The sequence below is a fragment of the Stegastes partitus genome, unplaced genomic scaffold, assembly GCF_000690725.1.
Source record: "Stegastes partitus isolate 25-593 unplaced genomic scaffold, Stegastes_partitus-1.0.2 Scaffold1757, whole genome shotgun sequence".
Lineage (NCBI taxonomy): Eukaryota > Metazoa > Chordata > Actinopteri > Pomacentridae > Stegastes > Stegastes partitus.
The window spans coordinates 474-23,936 of NW_007579488.1; the positions used below are offsets into that span (position 1 = coordinate 474).

At 40.8% G+C, this 23,463-nt stretch overlaps 1 protein-coding gene across 1 annotated transcript in view; it reads left to right on the forward strand.

Annotated features, from left to right (window-relative positions):
* Positions 1-288: 288 nt before the first annotated feature.
* Positions 289-23,463, forward strand: part of tcf4 (transcription factor 4) — a gene marked incomplete at its 5' end in the record, with an annotated part of 39,384 nt that continues 16,209 nt past the window's right edge. Inside the window, 4 exons of the mRNA XM_008302101.1 lie at positions 289-359; positions 483-561; positions 5,863-5,942; positions 8,248-8,457. Coding sequence (XP_008300323.1) covers positions 289-359; positions 483-561; positions 5,863-5,942; positions 8,248-8,457 — 440 coding nt within the window. The remainder of the gene's footprint in view (positions 360-482; positions 562-5,862; positions 5,943-8,247; positions 8,458-23,463) is intronic.

Genomic DNA, 23,463 nt, shown 5'->3' on the forward strand with positions numbered 1-23,463 from the left:
TAAAACATTGCATTGCTTCATGACATGTATTAACGGTATCAGAATTACCCAAGAGAGAACAAATAAAAGACTGAAAACCAAACGACGACGGAGACAAATTAATCCACGAAAGCGGGAGAGTCTCATTTCTCTCGCTCTCCATACCGGAGGTGTAATTTCCACTTCTAATGAACATGTTTTGCCGGTTTAAGTGTGGAACGGATGCGCTGAATAATTAAATATGTAGTTAACAACATCCTTATTTACCAGAATCCGTCCTTTTCCTGTGTGTTTGTGTGTGTGCTACAGCTAACCGAGCGCAGAGCGGAGCAGCCAGCAGCTCCCAGACAGGAGACGCCTTAGGGAAAGCACTCGCATCGGTAACTACAGCGCTCCTTTCTTATCTTCCCCACGCTCTGTTCAAGGCTTTCTGAGGCTGTTGGAATGTATGTTTCTGCAGCTTTGCCTTCGTCGCTCTGACTCTGCGTCTCTTTCGTTTGCAGATCTACTCTCCGGACCACACGAACAACAGCTTCTCGTCCAATCCGTCCACCCCAGTCGGCTCGCCGCCTTCCCTCACAGGTAACGACGGCATCCGGCCAGAACACGCCGGACAACAGTGGTGGACAGAAGGAGCAGAGCTGACTCTAGACTCGGGACTACAGAAACTGATCTTGACTTGAACGATCTGAGACCTGACTTGAACTTGGACCTGTGACTCTAGATGACATTGGTTTGAATGACCTATGACTTGGACTGGAGTGACAGAAATGACGACTTGAGATTTGACTTGGTCTTGTTTCACATTACTTGAGACTTGAACTTGACTTAAAGGGCTTAAGACTCGACTAGAACTTGTTTTAAATGACACAAGACTCTACATGACATTGGTTTGAACGACTTGAGACTTGGACTGGAGACAGAGGTGCGTAAATCGCAGAAATGAGGACTCGAGATCTGACATGGTCTTGTTTCAAATGACTTAAGACTTGAACTTGACTGAAAGGGCTTAAGACTTGATGTGGGCTTGTTTTAAAGCACTTGAGACTTGACTTGAACGTGCTTTAAATGACCTGTGACTACATGACGTTGGTTTGAATGACTTGAGACGTCGCATCAACTTATTTTGAATGACTTGAGACTAGACTTGACCTAACTGACCTTAGAATTGACTTGAATTCATCTGAAATGAAATAAGACTTGACTTGAACTTGTTTTAAATGAAATGAAACTCTACATGACCTTAGGTTGAATGACTTGAGACTCGGACTGGAGACAGAAGTGCTTAATAAGAAGAACTGAATCCTTTTCTTCAATGACTTGAGCCTCAAAGTGATCAGAAATGACTCGACTGGAACCCATTACAAATAACTTGCAAACTGACTTGACCCTCTTCTAAAAAGACAGAACTTCTGATTTGAACTTCTGTTACGTGGCTTAACAAGTCATAATCCAAAATTACTCTTGACTGGACTTGGATTAGTTCAGATGACCTAAGAACTAACTTCTTCTAACTCACTTGAGATTTGACTCGAACTTGTTTCTAATGACTCGCAGCTTACCTTGAGCTCATTTAATCTACAACAACTTTTAACTCGTTGACTCGAGAATTAAGTTGAACTTTCTTCAAATCAGTTGAGTCCTAACTTGAACTAGAATGACTCGTGACTCAGCCCAGACTTTGGACAGACCCAGTTTCAAATGACTCGTGACTTGATCTTTGGAGCTCTACCGTAATCAAACGATTTTCTAATTGTCGTGAAGTTTTAAACTTCTTTCCACGACTCAGACGGTTTAAAATGACTTTCGACTTGATGATTCGAGTTCAACTTTTTTCGACTTGAACTTCAACGACTTGACTTTGGAGATGACTTGAGACCATTTTTTTAAATGAGTTGTAACTTTATTTGGATCTTTTTAAAATCACATTATACTTGAATTTGATCATTTTTCACAGGATTTGACTTGTTCTTTATGAAAACGCTACAACGACTTCTGACTTGGACTCGTTTTAAATGAGCTGAGCTTAAATTTTACGATTTTTTTTTTCAAATTTGAGACTCAACTTGAACTTGTTTGAAATGACCTGTGACTCTACACGACGTTGTTTTGAATGACTTGAGACTTGACTTGACCCAACTGACCTTAGAGTCGACTTGAACTCATCTAAAATGAACTTACTTGACTAAAACTTGTTTCAAATGACCTGAGACTTGACATTAACTTGCCTGAAGTGATTTAAGACTTGATTTGTCTAAAATGATCCAAGACTTGACTTGAACTTGTGTAAAATTACCTGAAACTTTACTTGAGCTTCTTCAGAATGACTTTTGAAAGACTTGACCAAGTTTCACACCGTTTAAAATCATTTTCGAGCATCGAGTTCAACTTTTTTCGACTTGAACTTCAACGACTTGACTTTGGAGATGACTTAAGACTCGACTTGACGTTGTTTCAAATGACTTGAAACATGACTTGACCCTTTTTTAAATAATCTAACTTTATTTGCATCTTTCTTAAATCACATTAGACTTGAATTTATTCTTTATGAAAACGCTGCAACGACTTCTGACTTGGACTAGTTGTAAATGAGCTGAGCTTAAATTTATCAAATTTGAAGACTCGACTTGAACTTGTCCAGACTAGAGACTTGAATGAGACTAATTACAAATGACTTTTGACTTTATTTGAACCATTTCTTTTGACCTCGACCTTTTTACTTAAACGAACTAAAACAAACAAGGACTTTAACTAAAACATTTTATTTAATTTCTATTTAAATTCGGTTTCTTATCAGACGTTCCATCGCTCGGTGTAAAAACCAAAACCATAAAGCCGCATTAATAACCGCTGCATCTCCCCTCCGCTCCCCCTTCTCCTCCTCTTGTTCCCACCAATTACTCCTCCTCTCGGCGGATGCTGTAAACTCCGGCCGCCCCTTAAAGTGAAAAATGACTTTTCCTAATAATAGTTGTGTCGAATTTGTCTCTAATTGTCGCCGCTACACACACCGTTTGATATTTTCTCCGCCGCGCCTCGTGACTGATAGCTTTAATTACGAGCACCACTTCGACAAATCGTTCACAAAACCTAGCGGCTCCGCAAACACCGGCCCCCTCCTCCTCGTCATTATGGCTGCCTGGGATATTGCCTGCGAAACCATAATTGGTGTTTATCATTGTGTCAGAGTTACTCCACTTTTTACAAATTAGAAATGAAGCCTATTAGAGCAAACTACATGCAAATTGATATCCAAGGCTAATTCTGCGAGGGTGTTTTACAGCGTCGGACTCGGATTAATTTACCCCGCCGTTTAATACATATATTTGTATTTGCACATGAATGTACCCAGGTGATTATTCATTAATTAGCATATGGAAATGAGCATGTAATATGAATAAAAAGGAGAGGGGAGAGAAAAGACTGCGAGACAAAATGGGAAGACAATGAAAAAGAGAAACATGTGCTAATGAGATGAGATCAGAGTTACAAGGAAGAGATCAGCGTCGAGGGCGGAGATGAGGAGGGAGGGGATGGAGGGTAAATAGAGGAGGGCAGATTCACCTGTCTGGGCAGGTTCAGACAGGATCATAACCAATCAGCTGGTTTAGATGTGGCTTGGGGTTTTCAAACTGGTGCTTATTTATTGAAAAACTAAATTTTTATTGGATTTGCTGATCATTCTATACATGCAGGTTATATGTCCCTGCAGTTATGACTTCCCATTCGTTCAAGGCTAATTCATGCTTTCCACATGTTTGTAAGAGTTTTAATTTATCATTAGAAGAGACGTAATCGCCTCCTGAATCTGAAGTGCTTTGATCAGTCCATGCCCTAAACACAGTAGGAAGTTCTCCAGAAATCCTGTGCTATTATCTGTAGTACCCACATTTATAATTCATAATTGGAAGACACGTAATCGCAGTAGTTGCTTCTAGGGTGGCTGTGGTTCAGGTGGTAGAGTGGGTTGTCCACTAACTACAAGGTTGGTGGTTCCATCCCCCGCCGCTCCACAGTCGAAGTGTCCTTGGGCAAGAACCCTTTTGGGCCCTGAACCCAAAAGTTGCTCCCAATGGCAGGCAGCACCTTGCATGGCAGCTCTGTCACCATTGGTGTATCAAATGTATGTCACTTTGGATGAAAGTGTCTGCTAAATGAAATTGTAATTGGCCTTTGGAGGCTCTTCGATTTGTACCTGCCCAAACTCATTCGGAAGTTCTAAATTCTTCTCCAGAAATCCTGTGCTGCGTCCACCCCATTGGCCCGGCACCTGCAGTCCAGATCTGAATCCGTAGACCGCAACGGAAATTTCGTCATCCACCCCAGTCCATAAGCGTCTGAGCCCAAAAACAGACTGTTTGCATTGACAGAGCGCCTACCAGGAGGCCAGGAAAACAAATGGTGCCGAAAACAAATATTTGCTTCTAGGAGACATTCTGCCAGGAGCTTCTCTGTCATCCACATATTTATAATTCATCATTTGACGAGACAGAATCGAAGTAGTTGTTTTCGAACTTCGGAGGCACTTTTGATTTGTACATGGCCAAACTTATTTGGAAGTTCTAAATTCTCCAGAAGTCCTGTGCTACGTCTACCCAATTGGCTCCGCATCTGCAGTCCATGTCCGCATCCTCCACCCTCAAGGGTAACACAGTTTTTGTCATCCTCCCAAGTCCACAAAGCCTAAAATTTCCGATTGCACAGACAGTCCGCGCTGCAAGCACATGAGCTGCTCGTATTTCTAATTCATCATGAGAAGAGACGTAATCGCAGTCGTTGCTTCTGGACTTTGGAGGTACATCGATTTGTACACGCCCAGAGCACAGTGGGAAGTTCTAAATTCTCCAGAAATCCTGTGTTAAGTCCATCCGCTGTCCTCGCTACTCTTCAGGAATAATAATGGAAACCAAGGGTATACGTAGTCAGGAGTCTGCGGTGCAAACACAACTTTTGACCCAACTTGGTGAACTTACTGTCCTATTAGCAAACAGGGCTAATGGGAGTAGCTAGCAGGTAGAAAGCTCACAAGCATGAGGATCTTTTATCTCTCTTCAGTGAATCTTTATTGAATAATGTTGTATAGTACATATTTGAAACTCTGTCAGGGACTGTAAAAAGAAAAAGAAAACCCCAGCATAGTTCTGACTGGCTGACCAGCATGCTAGCATGTCAGCAGTTAGCTTGTAAGCTACAGATGCTCAACAACTGCTCTTTCCTTTGATTAGTCACCGTGTCCCCTCTGAAATCTGTCTAAAAGACCTCCACGCAGCATCTCACCGAGCCTTATATTAATGTAAATCCACTCCGGTCGCCGTCTCGTCGCGCTACCAGCTAATGAAACCTGTCGATTCAGGTGCGACCCTTCAGAGTGACGACCGGCACAAAAGCAGAGACAAACACAGACACAAAGCTTGTTTATTCTGCAGAGGGCCCAATGCTAATCAACCACTTGTACCTTCTCAAAACAAAGGGCCGATATTAGCATTTTTTGCTACGAGATATGAGTCGGTTTGTTTTTGTCTTCCCTTTTCCTCGTCTCTGCGTCTATTATGTCTGAGCACCACGAGTGGATACGATGAGAGTCTCCTTGTGTGTGAAGACGTTTTGTCTGGCGTTCGGCGCTTCACGTCGAGTGGTTTCGTTCTTTGTAAAAGCAAGAGGAGGTTGTCATTTGTTTTTTTTGGGCTCTAATCTACACGCAGACATCCAGTTGTTTTCTGCAGGGGGCTGGAGGACGCTTCAGGTCGCACTAGTCGCACATGTTGGTGCCATCCCAAATGAAAGGATGTCGGTTTGAGGGAAACAAAAGTTGAATCTCCCTTTGACCTTTGGTTGTTCCACGTCTCCTCTCCTAACGATGCCTCCTTGTGTCCTCTCTCCTAGCTGCAAGTTCAGCCGTCTGGTCGAGGAACGGCGGACAGGGAGCGTCGTCGCCGAACTACGAGGCCCCGCTGCACTCTCTGGTAAGATACGTGGCATTTTTAAAGGGTACATTCACCCAAAACCATTTTCAGGTATTTTTGTTTGCTAAAGTTTTATATCTCCTACAAGCTCATCACAGCCCTGCAGAGATGAACATTCTCGTTTATGCTCCCTATACTTTTTCACTGTTGTCTTCAGTACAAACTACTGTACATCCCATTGTGCAGGCAGAAACCGAAAAACCCAAAAAATTTCTTTGCAGCGAGTCAATGGGGGTTTTTCTTTCATTTGGGTGAACTGACATGAAAAAGTTAATATTTGATCCTTGTTGATGCAGTCGGTAAAGATAACGTTGATGTACTCGAACACCAAAATCAGCTTTAAATAGATTTCATATTATTTTGTGGAGAAGCTTTCACACGGATAGAAATTAGATAATGGTAATATCCACAGATACCCATGAGTGTGTTTAAAATATACGTACGTATACAAGATGGAGTAATTGTGTAGGTTAACCAGTGCTTTTATGATTTCCCTGTGGTGAACATGTAAGTCCTTATAAATAACTCACAAATTAATGGTTTCATTTTCAACAAAGGCAATTTTCTGAAACAGACGGACGCTGGAGTTTCTAGCGAATATCTCTCAAACTGTTTCCTTTGAGCCGGTAGACGGTTTTTGTTGAGTCCAGACAAACGTGTGTGTTGGTGGTAATGAAGCAACATGTCACCCGGTGCACCGGTGAGGCTCGCTGATGTGTTTTTAATAGGTTTTGGACAACAGTGGAGCGCCGTGGCTCAGAGGAATCAGATATATCAGGCTTTGGAGACGATACGCAACAATTATGGCGACGATTAGGCAAATGTAGAACATTGCTCACCCTGTGTTGGTAACTCACTTATGTTCTGTGGGATCCTTCTGAAACTTCTAATTAATTGCAGCCACGACTCCGCCTCCACAAATTCCTGTGCGACTAAACTGCATGTTTTGACGGATTATGTTTGCCTGTAATGTAATCCATGTATTTTTGTATTTTGCCACTTGTTTGACATTTTTAGCCAACCAATCAGGTATAAGTTGGCATTGTCACCTTGGTAATCCAGAAAAAGCTTGAAATATGTAGCGAAAGAGTCGTATTTTAACCCAAACCGTGACCTTTTTCCAAACTCCAACCAAGTAATGTTGGTGCCGAACCTTAACTGAACTTCTAACGTGTAAAAATGTCGAACAAAGCACGATATTTTCCGCAACCAAAGTCTTTAGGACGACCGTCCCTCACCGGTCAAAACTGGGAACTTCTTGTCTCAGAGTGACGCTGAAAAACTAGTCCCGCATTTGTAACTTCGAGTCGCATTTGAACCCAAAACAGGACATTTTCAAACTCTTACCAAGCAATATTGGTGCCGAACCTTAACCAAGCTTCTAACGTGTAAAAATGTCTAACAAAACACGACATTATCAGAAACCAAACCAGTAAGGAGTAAAAAACGAAGATGTACAACAAGAGGAAACAAAACCTGATTCTGAGACTTGGTTGGTTGCAGTAGAACATACGTTTGTGGAGACCAGGTTGCAAAAACACACAATCTAAGCATACATTGACTCTGGCGTCCAGCACCTTCGAGTTGTTTTCAAACTGGATTTGTCTTTTAACCCACATATTGAACAAGTCTTTAGGACGACCTTCCCTCACCAGTCAAAACTGGGAACAGCTGAAAAACTAGTATCTGCGTTTGTAACTTCAAGGCACATTTGAACCCAAACCAGGACATTTTTTCGAACTCTAACCAAGTAATTTCGGAGCCAAACCTTCACCAAGCTTCTGACGTGTAAAAATGTCTAACAAAGCGTGATATTTTCTGCAACCAAACCAGAAAGCGAGTGAAAAACAAAAAATAAGAACATCTTGTCTCAGAGGGATCCTGAAAAACGAGTCTTTGCATTTGTAACTTTGAGGCACATTTGAACCAGGATGTGTTTTCGAAGTAATTTCGGAGCCGAACCTTAACCAAGCATCCAACAAGTGTCCAACAAAGCGTGATATTTTCCTAAACCTACCGTAGTTGGTGTACCTAAATCTAACCAGAAAGGGAGTAAAATCAGAAATAACCAACAACAGAAACTCAGTTTTGACGGCTTCTTGTCCAGCAAACTTTGGTCTGCTGGGTAACAATCACCAACCAGCAACCCGACTTTAACGCAAACCTTTAAACCAACCGCCTTTCCCACCACGTCACCGCTCACAAATCACATTCACGGTTTAGTTGTATAGATGTGTAATTTTGCGGAGACGAGGCCAGATGGTATCGGCAACATTTCTCAGATTTCTCGTCGTCTTCTCTGCAGCAAAGTCGTATCGAGGACCGCCTGGAGCGTTTGGACGATGCCATCCACGTACTGCGGAGCCACGCGGTGGGACCGTCGACGGGTATGACCAGCGGCCACGGCGACATGCACAGCCTCATCGGGGCGGCACATACGCACAACGGCGCCATGGGAGCTCTGAGCAGCGGCTACGGGACGGGCCTGCTATCGGCCAACAGACACTCCCTCATGGTAGGTCGATGTTTTAACGCTGCGCAGATGGTCCGGGTGGGTTTTTAAAAGAAAACATGCACCGGCGAGTCCAGAAACGATCGTAAAATACTGGTTAAATAAGACAAGATAAAGGTTTTTGATCCGGATCCAGCGCAACGGAGGGAGTACAGCAATGATTCTTGGAGCTTCAAAGCGCTTCGTGGCACGTTGCTTTAAAACCACGTTTGTAATCAGAGGCAAACGGTGCTTTACCGGGTCGTTTGTCTTGTGGATTGAAATTAACCCTAAAATTAGTCTATATTGTTCATTTCTGACTAATTACCACCTGGAAAACGAGAGCATCTTGAAACAAAAAGTGAATTGTGAACTCAAAAAAAAAAAAAAACAAGCCGGAGAGGAGAGTTTTAAATTAAGAGACGGCGGTAATGTTTTCCACATTCGAGGCTTTTTTAGTCAACTTCAAACAATAAACATAAAGAAGCAAACAGCTGTGTGACATAAGGAGATGTAGGAGGGCGACATTATGAAATACAGCGTGCAGAGTAAACACATCCAGATGCCTCCACATGTTCAGGCAGACCTGCAGCCTGAAACTGTGACTTAGACGAGCTGCTCTCTGACTGGTCCATCAGCGCTAATGACATGTGGAGCGTTTCCATCCTGCAGGTTTCTGACACCAACAACCAAACTCGCATTAGAAACAGACACGTTCGCACTGAGAGAGTTAGCGATCAGTTTGGGTTTATTGCTCAAATGTCACTTGTTAACTTGGCTATTTATTTTTTTCATGGTGGCCACGATCAGGTTCCAGATTCATCAACTGCCCACAAACAGAACAACAACTAAGGATGCAGAGTCAGAGGGAAAATGACCTTCATGGCTTCGCTAAAACTAAATTTCGGGACGTACTTTAGATTATATTTGCCAGTTTTACTTTGTTTTTATAGTAAAACGTGACATTTTGGGGCCTAAACTTAACCAACATGTTGAACAAAGTGAGATATTTTCCTAAACCGAGCCACAGCGTTTCTGTTTTTTTTTGTCTAATCCAAACCAGAAAGAGAATAAAAGTAACAGAAAGAGAAACTAACTGTGAGACTGAAGGTCTTTTCGCTCCACGTTACAGGTGACAGATTACTGATCTCAGCGACTAACTCAGTGTTACTACATATTTCTAGTTGGACGCCGTGTTGTGTGTTTGATCCAGCAGTGTTTTGTTGTGGCTTTAATGAGCGTAGCAGCCTGTAGGGGGCGCTGACTCTGCTCTACTGTACTGTAGTGTACTGTAGTGTACTGTACTATAGTGTACTGTGGTCTAGTGTAGTGTAGCATACTGCAGTGTAGTATATTGTAGCCTAGTGTACTGTAGTGTACGATCGTTACTGTAGTGTGGCGTATTGTACTGTAGCTTAGTGTACTATGGTGTACTGTATTGTTGTGTACTCTGTTACAGTGTACTTTACTGTGCTGTAGCATAGTGTATTGTATTGTAGTGTCTTTTACTGTACTGTGCTATAGTGCAGTGAGCTGTTGTGTACTGTCCTGTAGTGTAGCTTAGTGTACTGTAGTTTACTGTAGTGTAGTTCGGTGTGATGTACTTTAATCTACTATGATGTGATGTAGTACAGTCTCCAGTACTGCACTGTACTATAGTGTAATGTACTGTACTTTACTGTAGTCTAGTGTACCTTACAGTATTGTAGTGTAGTTTACTTCAGTGTACTGTACTATAGTGTACTGCAGTCTACTGTGCTGTAGTGTGTTGTAGTGGACCGTACTGCAGTGTACTTTACTGTAGTGTGCTGTAGTGTAGTATACTGTACTGTAGTCCAGGCTCCAGTCCTGTACTGTACTGTGATGTACTGTAGTGTACTGTAGTCTACTATACTGTACTGTCCTTTAGTGTTTAGTGTGATGTACTGTAGTATACTGTGTTGCAGTCTCCCAGTCTCCAGTACTGTACTCTGATGTACTATAGTGTAGTGTACTTTACTGTAGTGTAAGGCAGTGTGATGTACTGTAGTATACTGTAGTCTAGTTTCTAGTCCTGTACCTTGTTGCCGTGTTACAATGTTACAATGTTACAATGTTACAATGTTACCATGTTACCATGTTACCATGTTACCATGTTACCGTGGTACTGTGTCCTGACTGCAGAGCTCCAGGAGCTGTTGTCTGTTTCAGTCTCTGGTCTTCGTTAAACCATTTACTTTGAAGTGTTGTTTTCTAAATGGAGAGCACCTGTGTGTGTGTGTGTGTGTGTGTGTGTGTCCGTCCTGCAGCTCCGTGTTCTCACCTGTTGTGTTTTATTGGAGACACCTGGTTCATGTGGAGCAGATAAATCCACAGAAACACGTTGAGTTTGTCCTAAAAAGGCAACAAGTGCAACTAAATGAAGTTAAATTGTGGTCTGACCTGAAAATAACAAAGCTTCTGCCACCACCGCTGAAGAACCAGGACCTGCTCTGGTCCTGGTAGCACCACTGTGACGGGACTTTTTGATATTTATTTTAAAAAGAAGCAGGACTCAGACTGATTTATTTCCTCATAAACATTGTTTTAATCATGATTATTACATACTGTAATGTAGTAAATGTTAAAAGCACTATAATATGTATAAATCCATTTATAGTTACTGATGCTGTGGTGATGGATCGATCAGAGGCTTCAGTCGACTAAATAAATCTTCTGTTTCATTCAACGAGTATTTAAACATTCAACCCCAGGGTTTGCTGTAAAGTGCTGCGTTTAAATCAATTCATCACATTTTAGCTGCGTCTCTGAGAACCAGCAGACCTCTGGAGCGCTTTAGCGTCTTTCAGCTCTTATTTTGAAGGCCGGCTCACTTCCTCCAGCTCTGATTTTCCAGAATAAAGCGGCGACAGACTCCCTACGCTGCACCAGAATGAACCATTTAGAGCCACAAACGCGTCTACAGCTGGTTGTTTGGTGCAGAAAGATGCTTATGAATGCAGCTTTAAGATAAGAAATAAATAAAGGAGGTGGTTTCAGGTTGGAACGACGCGAGAGGGGAACGGAGAATTAGCATTTTTAGAAGATTTATGTAAGAAGGGACATGCACAACAAGAATAACTTCCATAAAATAAATCTGCTTTTTAAAAAGAGCCAAGTGCTGCTCTGATCTACGAAGGATATTAAACATTAGAATAGATTTATAGACTATTCATGAATTAAACACCTAATATTTGTAGTAATTTTCTACTTTTTCTAAGCTTGATGAAGCATAAAATGAATTTTTGAAGGTTTTCTTGACCCGTATTTTGAAAGTTTGAGCCCAACAGTGCGTCCGGATTCGTGATAAGATCTCAAATTTGCACCGAACGCCTAAAATTGAGGATAAGTACTTAATTAAAACCACTCCTGACACAACGTCGGGCCGATCCGCTCCATTGACGAACGCTGGACGGGTTCGGCCAAAGAAAGCTGTCAGAGTTTGCTTCTCGTTAATGTCTTTACAAACTTCTTCTGGTTTAAAATGAGTCCAAACACGTCCCGGGTTTGTTTTCGTACAGAATGAAGCGACGGAGGAGCGATGAGACGCCGTTCAGCTCCTTAGAAACTCATTTATAAACCGGTGTCTGTTTGAGTGTTTCTGCCGAGAACACGGCGGCTTTATCGGACGCTCCTCGTCTCAAACCTCCAGACTGGGAGGAAACGAAGCCACAAGTTTAAATATTTAACGCTCAGCGCTGGACTTTCCTGCAGCAGAGGAGAAATTCTCCTAATTATGAGCGACTACCTCGTAATTGCAGATCTCGTAATTACGGGGAAAGGTTACGGCAGTTAGCAATCATGGCTACCTCACATCTAGCCGTCCTCCGGAGGTCGTTTCTGTTCAACATGAGCAGGAATGTGATTTTAAAAAGTGAATTTTGGGCTAAATGTCATGAATTGCACCGTCTGATGCGACTTTGGCTTCGTTTTTTTAGCCCGTATTTGTTCATATTTTGAGGAATTAACCAGAACCAGACTGTCATTTGGAGAAAAACGCAATTTTTTTTAGAATTTAGACGAATGTGTCGTGTTGTGACCTTTAAAAAATACAAGACTTTGCTGCTTGTTGGTCAATTTTAATCTTTTGCGGTTCGATCAGTTCACCTAAAATCATCACATTTATTGATGAAAAATCCACTAAACCAGCTTCAAACTTCTTTATCTTGAACTGTGAGTATTTAAAATGTCATCTGTCATGCTTTTAGCTTCATATATCAAATACTTTCTGACTTTAAAAATCGACCGTCGACACATTTTCAGCAGGTTTTTTTGCATTAAACTTCGAGGCTGTTTGGACAAGAATATCTGAGGAACTGTTAAAGATAAAAACCTGAAATTTCCACTCATATTTCTCATCATGTCACTGATTCAGAATCTGTAATTTTGGACACGTAGATCAAATAATGTGTGATTTATGGGGATTTGAAAAATGCTAAAAATGTCATGAAGAGTTCCATCTTTGAGCTCATATTGATGAATTAATCAACTAGTGATGTTTTGTGAACCACGTGTAGCTGCAGGTCACAATAAGACAAAACTAAACATGTAGGATGCTTTTATTTTGAAATATTTGGTCACAAAAACGAAAAAAAAGTTTTGGGTTTTTTTGTGCTTTCACAACTCAACAGACACATTCCCTGATCAGGAAGCAGCTTTAACCCCAAAAATAAACAAGATTTGTGTTTGTCTGATTATATATAATAATTAATTCTGATTAGATGATTAACATATACATAAAAAGTTTGTTTCCACATCTGCTCCCTGACTTTATTCGTCCAGAACTCGTGAGTCGGGTTCATCTACTGTGTTGTTAATATAACAGATGGACTTTTATTGTGGAAAATAATCTACAGTCGGTAGTTTGTGGGTTTAGGGATGTAAAATGAAAACATTTGTTCAAGTTGTAACGAGGCCGAATGATTTGGGAAAAAAAACATCTTAATGTGAGTTCTCTGACAGATTTTACAGTTTGGTTCTTTAAAGTCAGACTTTCAGTTCAGGATTTACTCTGTGATGGATTTAAAACTGATTTAAAACCTGAAATTAATAAAACTATCGACACAACATCACTAAGCAGCAACCAGTGGACGTTTAAATCAGCTTTAATCGGATAAAACCGACCTATTGTGCATTTTTATCATTAATTAAAAGCTGCACTTCCTAACTTGCAGCCGTTTGCTATTTTGCATTATTTCAGTTTAATTGTGAATTTTTAAGCCGTAGCGTCGTTACAGCTCAAAGGACGAAACCTCAAATATCTTCAAATAAACATAAATAAAATACAAAATAAGATAATTAAAAAAAACTGTATTAATCCCGAAGGATATTCATGTGTTAGATGTAGCTCAGGAGAAAATAAATGACGTAACAGAAGTCGCTAAAAAGTAAAAAAGCAAAACGATGGAAGTACGATGCAATGCTGAAATATAATAAATAGAAAATAAAATAATATATATAACATATATAATAAAATCTAAATAAAAATATATAAATATAAAATAAAATAATATATAACATATATAATAAAATATAAATAAAAATATATAGGTATAAATATAACAAATATGAAATAAAAATAATGCTGGTATTAATGCTAAAGATAAATAAAGTAACACATGCACCTGAAAAATGAGATAAAAATTAGAACAAAGCGTCGTCTGTTAAATTTATAGTGTATATTAGGATTTTTACTGTAATTTTATTTTTCTCAGTTTTGTGGACGTGTTTTAATCGGCATCACAAGTGAATGAGATCAGAGACTCTTTGTGTGTTTCAGGCATAAACAGGAAGTTTTTAGAGGAAGAGCCTCAAAAAAAAAAAAAGAAAAGAAAAGAAAAGTGGAAAATAGGAGCGATGGAGGCAGAGGAAGGATGACGTCGCCTCTTGTGTGTTTTACTTCCTCTTCTTCTCACAGTCTTCCACCTCCTCTGTGTTTCCAGATCCTCCACCTTCTCCTGCACACGTATTTACTTCATCCTCCGTCACTTCTGCTTCGCTCTTGCCGACGAGATGTTTTTAATCCTCTGCTTCTCGCAGCTGCATGTAGTTTAGTGAGCAGAGACGCCTGCAGGCTGAGGTCATCGCTCCCAGAGAACAGGTGGTGGACGTATGTCGGCGAGGAGACGTAAGCAGCGGCGTACAATGAAACAGCAGAGGGCCGAAGCAGAGTTTAGAGGACGGAGAGCGTGCAGGTTTTAAAGACGTGTTTTCTGTTGGAGTCGGTTTAAAAAAGTCCGTCCATTAAGCGGAGCTCCAGTGAGATGGATGGTAATCTGCGTGGCGTTGCTGTAAAACACACTAATGCCTTTTAATACTGCAGTAAGCTGATGGAAAGCTGCTGCCCCCGTTTACCTCCGTTCAGCGAGCGGAGGGAAGATCTGGATGTTTTTAGACAATAGGGCCTCCGTGAAGCATCAAAGCTGCAGATTAACGTCCTCGATGTGCAGCTCTGGATCGTAGAGACGAGTGGAAGCAGGCGTTTCATCGCTGACATCTATCTGCTTATAAACACACGAACTCAGACCTTCTAAACTCAACGAGTATCAAGGAAAAGAAAAAGGCAGGAAAACGTTTGTGTTCGACGTATGCGCTCCTAAAGGAATAAATTAAAGCGTTTAAATATGTTAATGCTGTTGTTTCTCTCGCCGCTCGCCAAAGCGCCGCCGTGAATATTCATGACGGGGAAGGAGGAGGTCGTGATCGCTGGACGTTCGTGTTCGGCCTCTTGTTCGCCAAGATAATGAGATAAATAAACGGGATAATTGGTTAACGCGACACGAGTCTCAGGTCGAAGCGGCGAAAACGCTCGAGCTCAGGTACGGAAGACCAACGGTGCCAGAAAACTAGCTGGTTAGTTTGTTTTATTCAGATAAATACACGTCAGCTACCAGCAGATAGGAGGAATGTTCTACAAAAGAAATAATAAAATGTAGATACTTTTAAAGTGCTAGCTCTGTTAATTAGGTACTTTCCGAGAGATTTTTTTTTAAAGAAAATTGCGCGTCAACCTACTTTTACCATTTAGTTTTTTCATACGTTTAAATTTTATGCGATGTTTTTAACAACAATATCTCAGGAACTACTAAAACACATCTACATTTTCTTATTTATCATTCAGGAACCATTTTGAAACTCAAAAACTACATAAAATATTTTAGTTTTTGTGCTCAACCACTTGTGAAAGTTCAACCAAATCAGTTTTTCTTCATTTCTGCGATCAAGTATTTCACATTAAAACTATTCTACGTGTTTATTTTTGTATTATTGTGACCTGCAGCTACACATGGTTCAGTAACTATCACTAGTTGACTTGATTTTAAAACATTTTTTGCTAATATGAGCTCAAAGATGGGACTTTTCATGGCGGTTTAATTTTTAATTTTTTTTTGTTATTTCAGCTTCACCCTAATCACAGATTATTTGATCTACTTGTTCGATATGACAGATTCTGAATCGATGACATGATGAGAAATAACAGAGAACATTTCAGGGTTCTATCTTTAACAATTCCTCAGATGTTGTCGTTCAAACAGAATCAGATTTCAGTGTGCTAAAAAAGAAAACTCCTAAAAGTGGGCAGTTAAAAAAAGAAAACAAAAAGAACTTTGATATAAAGAAAACATCCGTACTTTACTGCAATCTTAAGATTTAAACATTAAAACATGAACACGAGACACATAAATAATCATTATTTTATGTTATGTTGTCAAACAAGTGTGTAAATATCGATTTTTTCTGGTAATATGTGGCTAAAATTCCATCCTTTCCATATATTTTGCTTCCCGTTGTCGTACTGACGAACCAGATCTGCTTCAGACTCTTGACACCGTTTTTCCACACGACACATTCGCCGTCCTGCTCCTTCTGCTCGTCTGTTTCATTTCTTATTTGCTAATCAGTCTGTCGTCCTTCGCTGCCTTCGTCACGTGGAAATAAAAATTAGACGGAAAATGTTGCCGCACTTTTCCCCCTCCGTGGCGTCCAACCTCAACAGTGGCGGCTGTGTGCCGGCGCGCTGGCAGCAGGTGTTTGCTGTCGGTTCGCACAGAGCCCACTTTGTGCCGTTTGGAGAAACCTCCGCTGTGTGCGACTGTGTCGACCGGTCCAGTTCATGTACAGCTTTAATTAGAAAACGTGCATCACCGCTGAAGATTAGCGCCGAGCTGGTGGTGGTTCTCCTGTAACGCTGGAGGTCTCAGTGGTGTGGTTTCTCCTCAGAAGGACCTCCATGGTGACAAGGGTCAGTACAGGATCCATAAGTACAAAACAAAAACCCATAAAGAGCTTTTCTTTGGTGTCTCTGATCGGTCATGCTCAAGAAATGTCCAAATCTAAAACCAACACGGTCACATCTCGGCTTTTTATTCAGATTTATGGAATTTCTCACAGTGTTTGGTAAGATTTGGCTGCAGAAAGTTTTAGGTTGAAGCACAAAAAACCAAAACAAATGACTGAATTTCAGGAAGTTTGTTGCGTAGAGGATATTTGAAGACACAAGAATTAAGGAATCCCATCCTATATCCCTTGACTTCTTATTTTACAGTGACGGTTATTAATCATCTGATGTACACACAATGTAAAATAGTTTTTTATTGTGATTAATTCACATTTGTTTTATTAAATTGCAGATCATATCCAGTAAAAATGCAGAAGAAGTCATTAATTTACATGTTAATGCTAAAAAAACAAACAGTAAGAGTAGTTTTACACGCAAACAATATCGTTATTTTACAGATGTTTGCCTTTATTTTAATTCTTTTTTCATATATTTTCGCGGTTTGAAACAGGAGCAGCCTCCCATGTTGGAGTCTGATGTTTTGTCGAGCCGTCCATCCGCCCCGACCTCCTCCTTCAGTAGACTTTCTGGCTCATTGCTTTCATTAAAGCCAGTGCGTCCACTAGAGGGTGCTGAGACCCAGTGTTTTTGATATTTATTGTGATTTTTCTTCATTTAAACATAAAAGTTGCTGTTTTTTTTTTCCAGCATCAGCTCTAAACTTTTAGCTCCAGAGTCTTAAAATCCTGATTCTTGGAGTTTCATTTTGCAGGTTTAGATTTTAAACTCGACTTCCTGCTTCATGTTCTCTCCCTGATGCTCTGAATGTGTTTTTCCATTTTTTGGTGTCGTTGTCTGCAGCAATAATTGAAAACGACAGACTGGAATTGCAGGAATCCGACTAACACGGGCTGAAATATTACAATTTACAGTTAGCGAGCTGATGGTTTGTTTTTCTCGGCGCCACAGAGGCCGACTCGTCCCGACTGTTTACAACTGCACGACAAATCCGAGCGTGTTTGTGTGTCGTCTTTGACCCAGAATCTCCCGTCTGTCTCGTCTCCTTCATTTTCCTTTGTAATCATTTGCGCTCGCGTTTTAAAAGAACTCACATCCCAGCGAGCACCAGCAGCAGCAGCAGCATCGCCGACGACAGTCACACCGTCTCAGTGGCTTTTTCTGACTCGTTTTTCATCCAGCTTGCTTTACTGGATTACAAATGACATGCAGATCATATTTATATACGTATTTGGCCCCTAATTAGGTATAAAAATGCTGTTTGTAGGATAGAAATTGTGCACAGTGTTGATCAAAGCTGCTAATTAAAGCACAAAGTGACCATTAAAGCTAAATTTAAACACAATTCACATCACCAGTAGTGTTGTGTTGCTTTCATTTGTAATAATGTGCGTAGAACTCGCAATCTAACCTCTAATCTAGCCAAAATATGTCTATTTTTAAACACGTGCCTGTTGTTTGAAAGTAGTTTGTCTAATTTAGATCAAGAAATTCCTCTATCCCTACCATCCCAAACGCAAAAAAAATCTGCTCAAACATCTACTCAAGCTTTGTTTTGAGAGCAAGAAACCTCACAGATCTATTGTAATAAATCATTTTATTACCCCAGTACCACAGCAGCAACATGTCCTTGCTTGGTGACATCGTCAATCAGTAGTTGTTAATTACGTCGTGTCTGGGAATCAGCATCTGGATTAAAATAAAGAAAACACGATGATGCTGACCCGTCCATCCGCCCCGACCTCCTCCCTGTTGTGGCTCTACTAGCAGCCATAGCTTTGTATTGCTATCATAAACCAGCGACCGTTGGTCATGTAGTGTGCAGTAATCAGACTTTGGATTAAAACAAAGAAAACATGATGATGCTGACCCGCCCGTCCGCCCCAACCTCCTCCCTGTGCAGACGTGGTGGCTCTATCAGCAGCAATAGTTACTTACTTTATATGGTTATCAGCATCAGCAGCTGATAGTCAAGTAGTGTTTAGGGTTCAGGCTTTAGGCTAAAATAGAGGAAAACTGACCCGTCCATCCGCCCCGACCTCCTCAAGTCCATTGAACAAGACTTCCACGCTTTGAGTCTTTCCTTGTTTTTTGCCACAACCAGTGGGTGAAATCATAAAATTAAAGTAGGTTTTGTTTCAGGTGGAGTTAACACAACGTTCCAAGGACACTACACACAACACAACATCCCCAGAACAAAAATGTCCAACGAAAAACAGACACGCAGAGAAACATTACAACTGCTGAACTGGATTAAATGGTAACACGATAAGAGCAAATACTGGGCTGACAATAAATACGACTGAGTGTAACGGCCCAGTCAACATTCAGTTTATAAACCACCAAAATGCTGACCCGTCCATCCGCCCCGACCTCCTCCCAATGCACCGTTGTGGTTCTAGAAGTGGCTCCTTACTTACTTACCAGCTTTTCTGTTGAATCACTGCAGCGTCCGATGAACAAGACTTCTAAGATTCTTTTTTCATCCCCAGGAAGTTGCTGAACGAGTTAAAGTCGGTTTCATTCAGATGGAGTTTTTAATTCAGTGTTTTAAGCAAACTTCTACAAACATTCATTGGTCCAGCGCTGGTGTCCACGTCTTCATTTCTTCTGTCTTCTGAACCGTTTGCATCTCTTGAGTTTGTTCAGAACCTGCCTGAGTTATGATGCACCAGCAGGGAAGGTTTTCCAACAACAACCAGCTCTAGTTGTACATTTTGTGAGTTTTATTTGTTTAACTTGAGGTTCGCTTTGATTCCTTTTCTTCGAGGCAGCCTTTGGGATTGAATTTCTGTTAAATATTGAGATCTTCTGAGATCAGGAACTTAGGAACGCTCCATGTTTTGCACAGATTGGTGAATCTGGTCGTTGAGGTGTTCGGTATCTGTCAGATTTTGCTGGAACCTTGAACATTTCCAAAAGCGTTGTTGTGACTTGACGGTAAAGCGGGTAGAAGACGATGCATTCAAGGACAGTCTGACACCTGAGCGTTGGGTTTTCAACACCTGCAGCGATTCTCACGTCATACTTTTTACAGCAAACCAAGAATCTGTCGTCTGGTTTTGATTTCTAGAAATGTGACGCTTTCTAGCAGCTAAAAAAATCAACATTTTCATCAACAAATATCAGAAGTATTCAACAAAACAATCAATCCAAACTTCTTTCGTGGCGACGTCAGCTGAAAGGAGGCGTAAATATTTCACGGCTGCATGATTAAGTTCGTCCGTCGTCCAATCGGAAGCCTGGAACCTGCGAGGCCGCACCTCGCGGCGGCTGCAGGATTTACAGCGACGTCGGTTTCTGTGTGATTTATTTATATTTTTTTTCCTCCTCCGTCTGTCTCTCCTCGTCCCCGTCGAGCTAAACGAAGGAAGAGCGACGGGAAGGCTCGTTGAAATATAAAAGCCCTCCATTAAAAATGTACGCGGCTCCCTCTCTGCTGCCATTTTGCATTTGGGGATCCGGGCGGTGATGAAAGGCAGCGAACGGAAAAAGGGAAAGACGAGAAAGAAAGGAACGAAAGACGGAGAGGCAAATAGTAAATAAGGGAGCAGACGGACGGACGGACGGACGGATGGGTAAACGGAGGGTTGAAGACGCAGCCGGTCGACATTTTGTGGTCTTTGCGTGGAGCGACGGCCGAGACCTCGCCGTCGGATTAACGGTTAACTGTCCGTATGTGGCGTTTAAAATATAAGAAAACACGTCGTCTTAAAACCATGAGGGAAGTTTTCATCCAGGACGGAGACGATTTTATTAGAGTCATACCACGATGTTTGAAGACCGGCATCGTGTGTTGGTCCTTGCTGCCCTAAAACCCCCTCACCATGCCGCCATCTTCACTGGTTTTTGCTCCTGTATGAACTCCTGAACCTCTAGAAGTAGAGAAAACCCAAAATATATACGTATTTATTTTACAAAAACTGTTAAAAGTCAGTCATTACATGCAGCAATTTCCCACATTTCACCTGAATGTAAATAATCTGGGACTTACCAACATTTAAAATCTTATTTTTAGACACGACAGATAATTTGGATTGTTTTAAAAGTTATTTATTTATTTTTATTCTAGTCCCTGATTTGACAGAAAAATCTTAAGTTGAGCATTAAAAGTCTTATTTCTTCTTCTTATATCAAGTTAAATGTACTTGCTTCATGGACCGTTCACCAGTTTTAAGTCATTTTCTTCTCAGATTCAGTGTTTTTATCTGATATTTGGGCTGTTCTTTGTTTGCTGTGTGTCTTCCAACTGCTTCTACTTCACATCTTACTGGAGTTTCTTAACTTATGCTTGTTTTTTTGTTTGTTTTCTCTCTGAAAATAAGGCGAAAAGCCCCCAGATATCCTGTTTGTTGCAGCTGAGCCATTTTTTGCTTCTCAGATCTGCTGAGGAACGCTGAATTTTTTAGTTTTCTGCAGGATTGTTTAGATAATTTGGTTAATTTTAATCGGAAAACTGAAAATCCAGGCGATTCTCGTCGTTGTGTCGTGATAAACGGTGCAATTTTGTCGATTTTTAACACATCTTTCAAACTTGGCGGCATATTTTGAGGTTCGGAGGCGTATTAATATCATTTTATAATTTGTTCCTAAACTCAGCATAGGTTTAGATGAATGTTTCTGAAATCCTGAAAAATAATCTAAATAAAAATGGAAAACTCTTGTCCATCGCAGAACTGGTTCCATTAAACCAAACACCTGAACCAGGACGTCGTTGGTGCTCATTTAAACAAATTAAAGGAAATAATAATTACAGTCAATTGCCTCCTTTGCAAGTAAACAGAGTTTTGTTGTTGTAACCACGAAGCTGCACGACGATGAATAAACTAAACTTCCCCCCAAAAAACTGGATTAAACGGATGAGAACAAACAGTGAAACTCAACAAATGTAATCCGGACGAGTTAAACACTCGCTTTACAAACCGCAGAGAGATTAAAGGACAAACTGGTGGAGGGATGAGAGCTCGGATTGAGCCTCTAATACGAGCATTTACACAGACAGGAACCAGAATGATCTGTTTTCTGAAGCGGTGACATCAGCCGAGTGGAAACGTCACCGGCTGCTAATTGGTCAGCGTTGGACGCTCGAGGAGGGAGAGAGGAAGCAGGAAATAAAAAAAATAAAAAAAACAAGAAGCAAAACGTGATGAAGTGAAATAAAAGTGCAGTTTTGGTTTGTTCAGGTTTAAACGTCCGCCGACCGTCCTGCTGAAACAAAGCTCAGGGTGGGAACCAGGAGGCCGCGGGACGCCACGAGGAAGAAAGCTGGCACGCAAACACACACAAAAACACACACACACACACACACACACACACACACAAAGAGAGCCCATCTCGTGCCAAAACAGTGAGTCCCTGCTGGAAGCTGCTCGGTGCTCTGGGAATTAGAAATCCCACAATTAAACATATGGGCATTAAGATAATTGTCAGTTGTTGTGCTGTCATGTGTGTGTGTGTGTGTGTGTGTGTGTGTGTGTGTGTGTGTGTGGTAGACAGATGGATGGGATTCAGTGACACACACACACTCACACACACACACACACACACACGTGCACGAATACAGTATTTCCCTGAAAACAACATTTGAAAAGGAAAAGAAAGGAGCAGAAAGTGTAAATAAAGGCGTCAGATACGAACCTGCAGCGACGCACAAACTCTCCGACGGTCGGTCTGCAAAAGAGAAAAAAGAGAGAAAACACACACGGGGAGGAAGGATGTGTGTGAAGGAGAGAGACAGATGGTGATGTGGAGGGTGTTGGGAAGGCAGAGGGCGCCCTCAGCAGGCCGCACGGGGAACTGCAACATCTGGACAGAAAGAAAGAGTCCAGGTTAAATTGATCCACATTCACGATAACATACGACAACCGAAGAAAACAGCAGGAAAAAGTGATTTCCAGGCTTTTAAAGGAGTAAAAGTCGCTCTAATGATCCCTCATAGCGCACAAGACTGTTAAAAAATCAGAAACCTCTCAGAGTGTTTCTGATTTTCTGCTGGAAATTCAAGAACCGTGAGGAAAAAACGAATTTAAAATCGAATTTTCTCGTAAAGAAAGAAAGAAAAAGTTGAGGTAAAATTACATTTATGATAAATCACAACAACCAAACATCACATGAAGCCAAATAAATCTGTTAATCACATTATTACATCTGCAAAAGTGATTTCTGGAACCTCTAAGGAACAGAAGTTTCCTTTATAAACCCTTTTAATAATTAATATTCTACCAACTAGTGCTATAACGAGACTATTTTCTGTTAGAAAAACCAAAAATAAACAATAAAATTCAGTCAAATATACTAAAAAAAGGAAGAAAAATGAGTTTGTTCAGATAAAATTATGATTAATTTGTAATAAATTACAGCAACGACAAATAAATTCTATTAATTCATCCACAAAAATGATTTCGAGGCCCAAATATTCTGATTTTTTTAAAAGAAAAAAATCAAAATCTTCCATTTTAACACAATATTTATTTTCTAGCTGCTCATGTGCTCCGACTCGACTCCTAAAAATACAACAATTGTGTTTTTCCATGACTATAAATTACCAATTTTACTTTGACAAACAGGAAATCCATCAGTTGCTTCTTCTCCATAAGGAAAAACAAACATGAACATCTGCTCTGAGAGATTCTCTCAGAAAGACAGAAATGAACTCACATTGTCAGATGGTTGCACATATTTACCTACCAGGGATGTTTCTGATGCTTTTCCTTCCT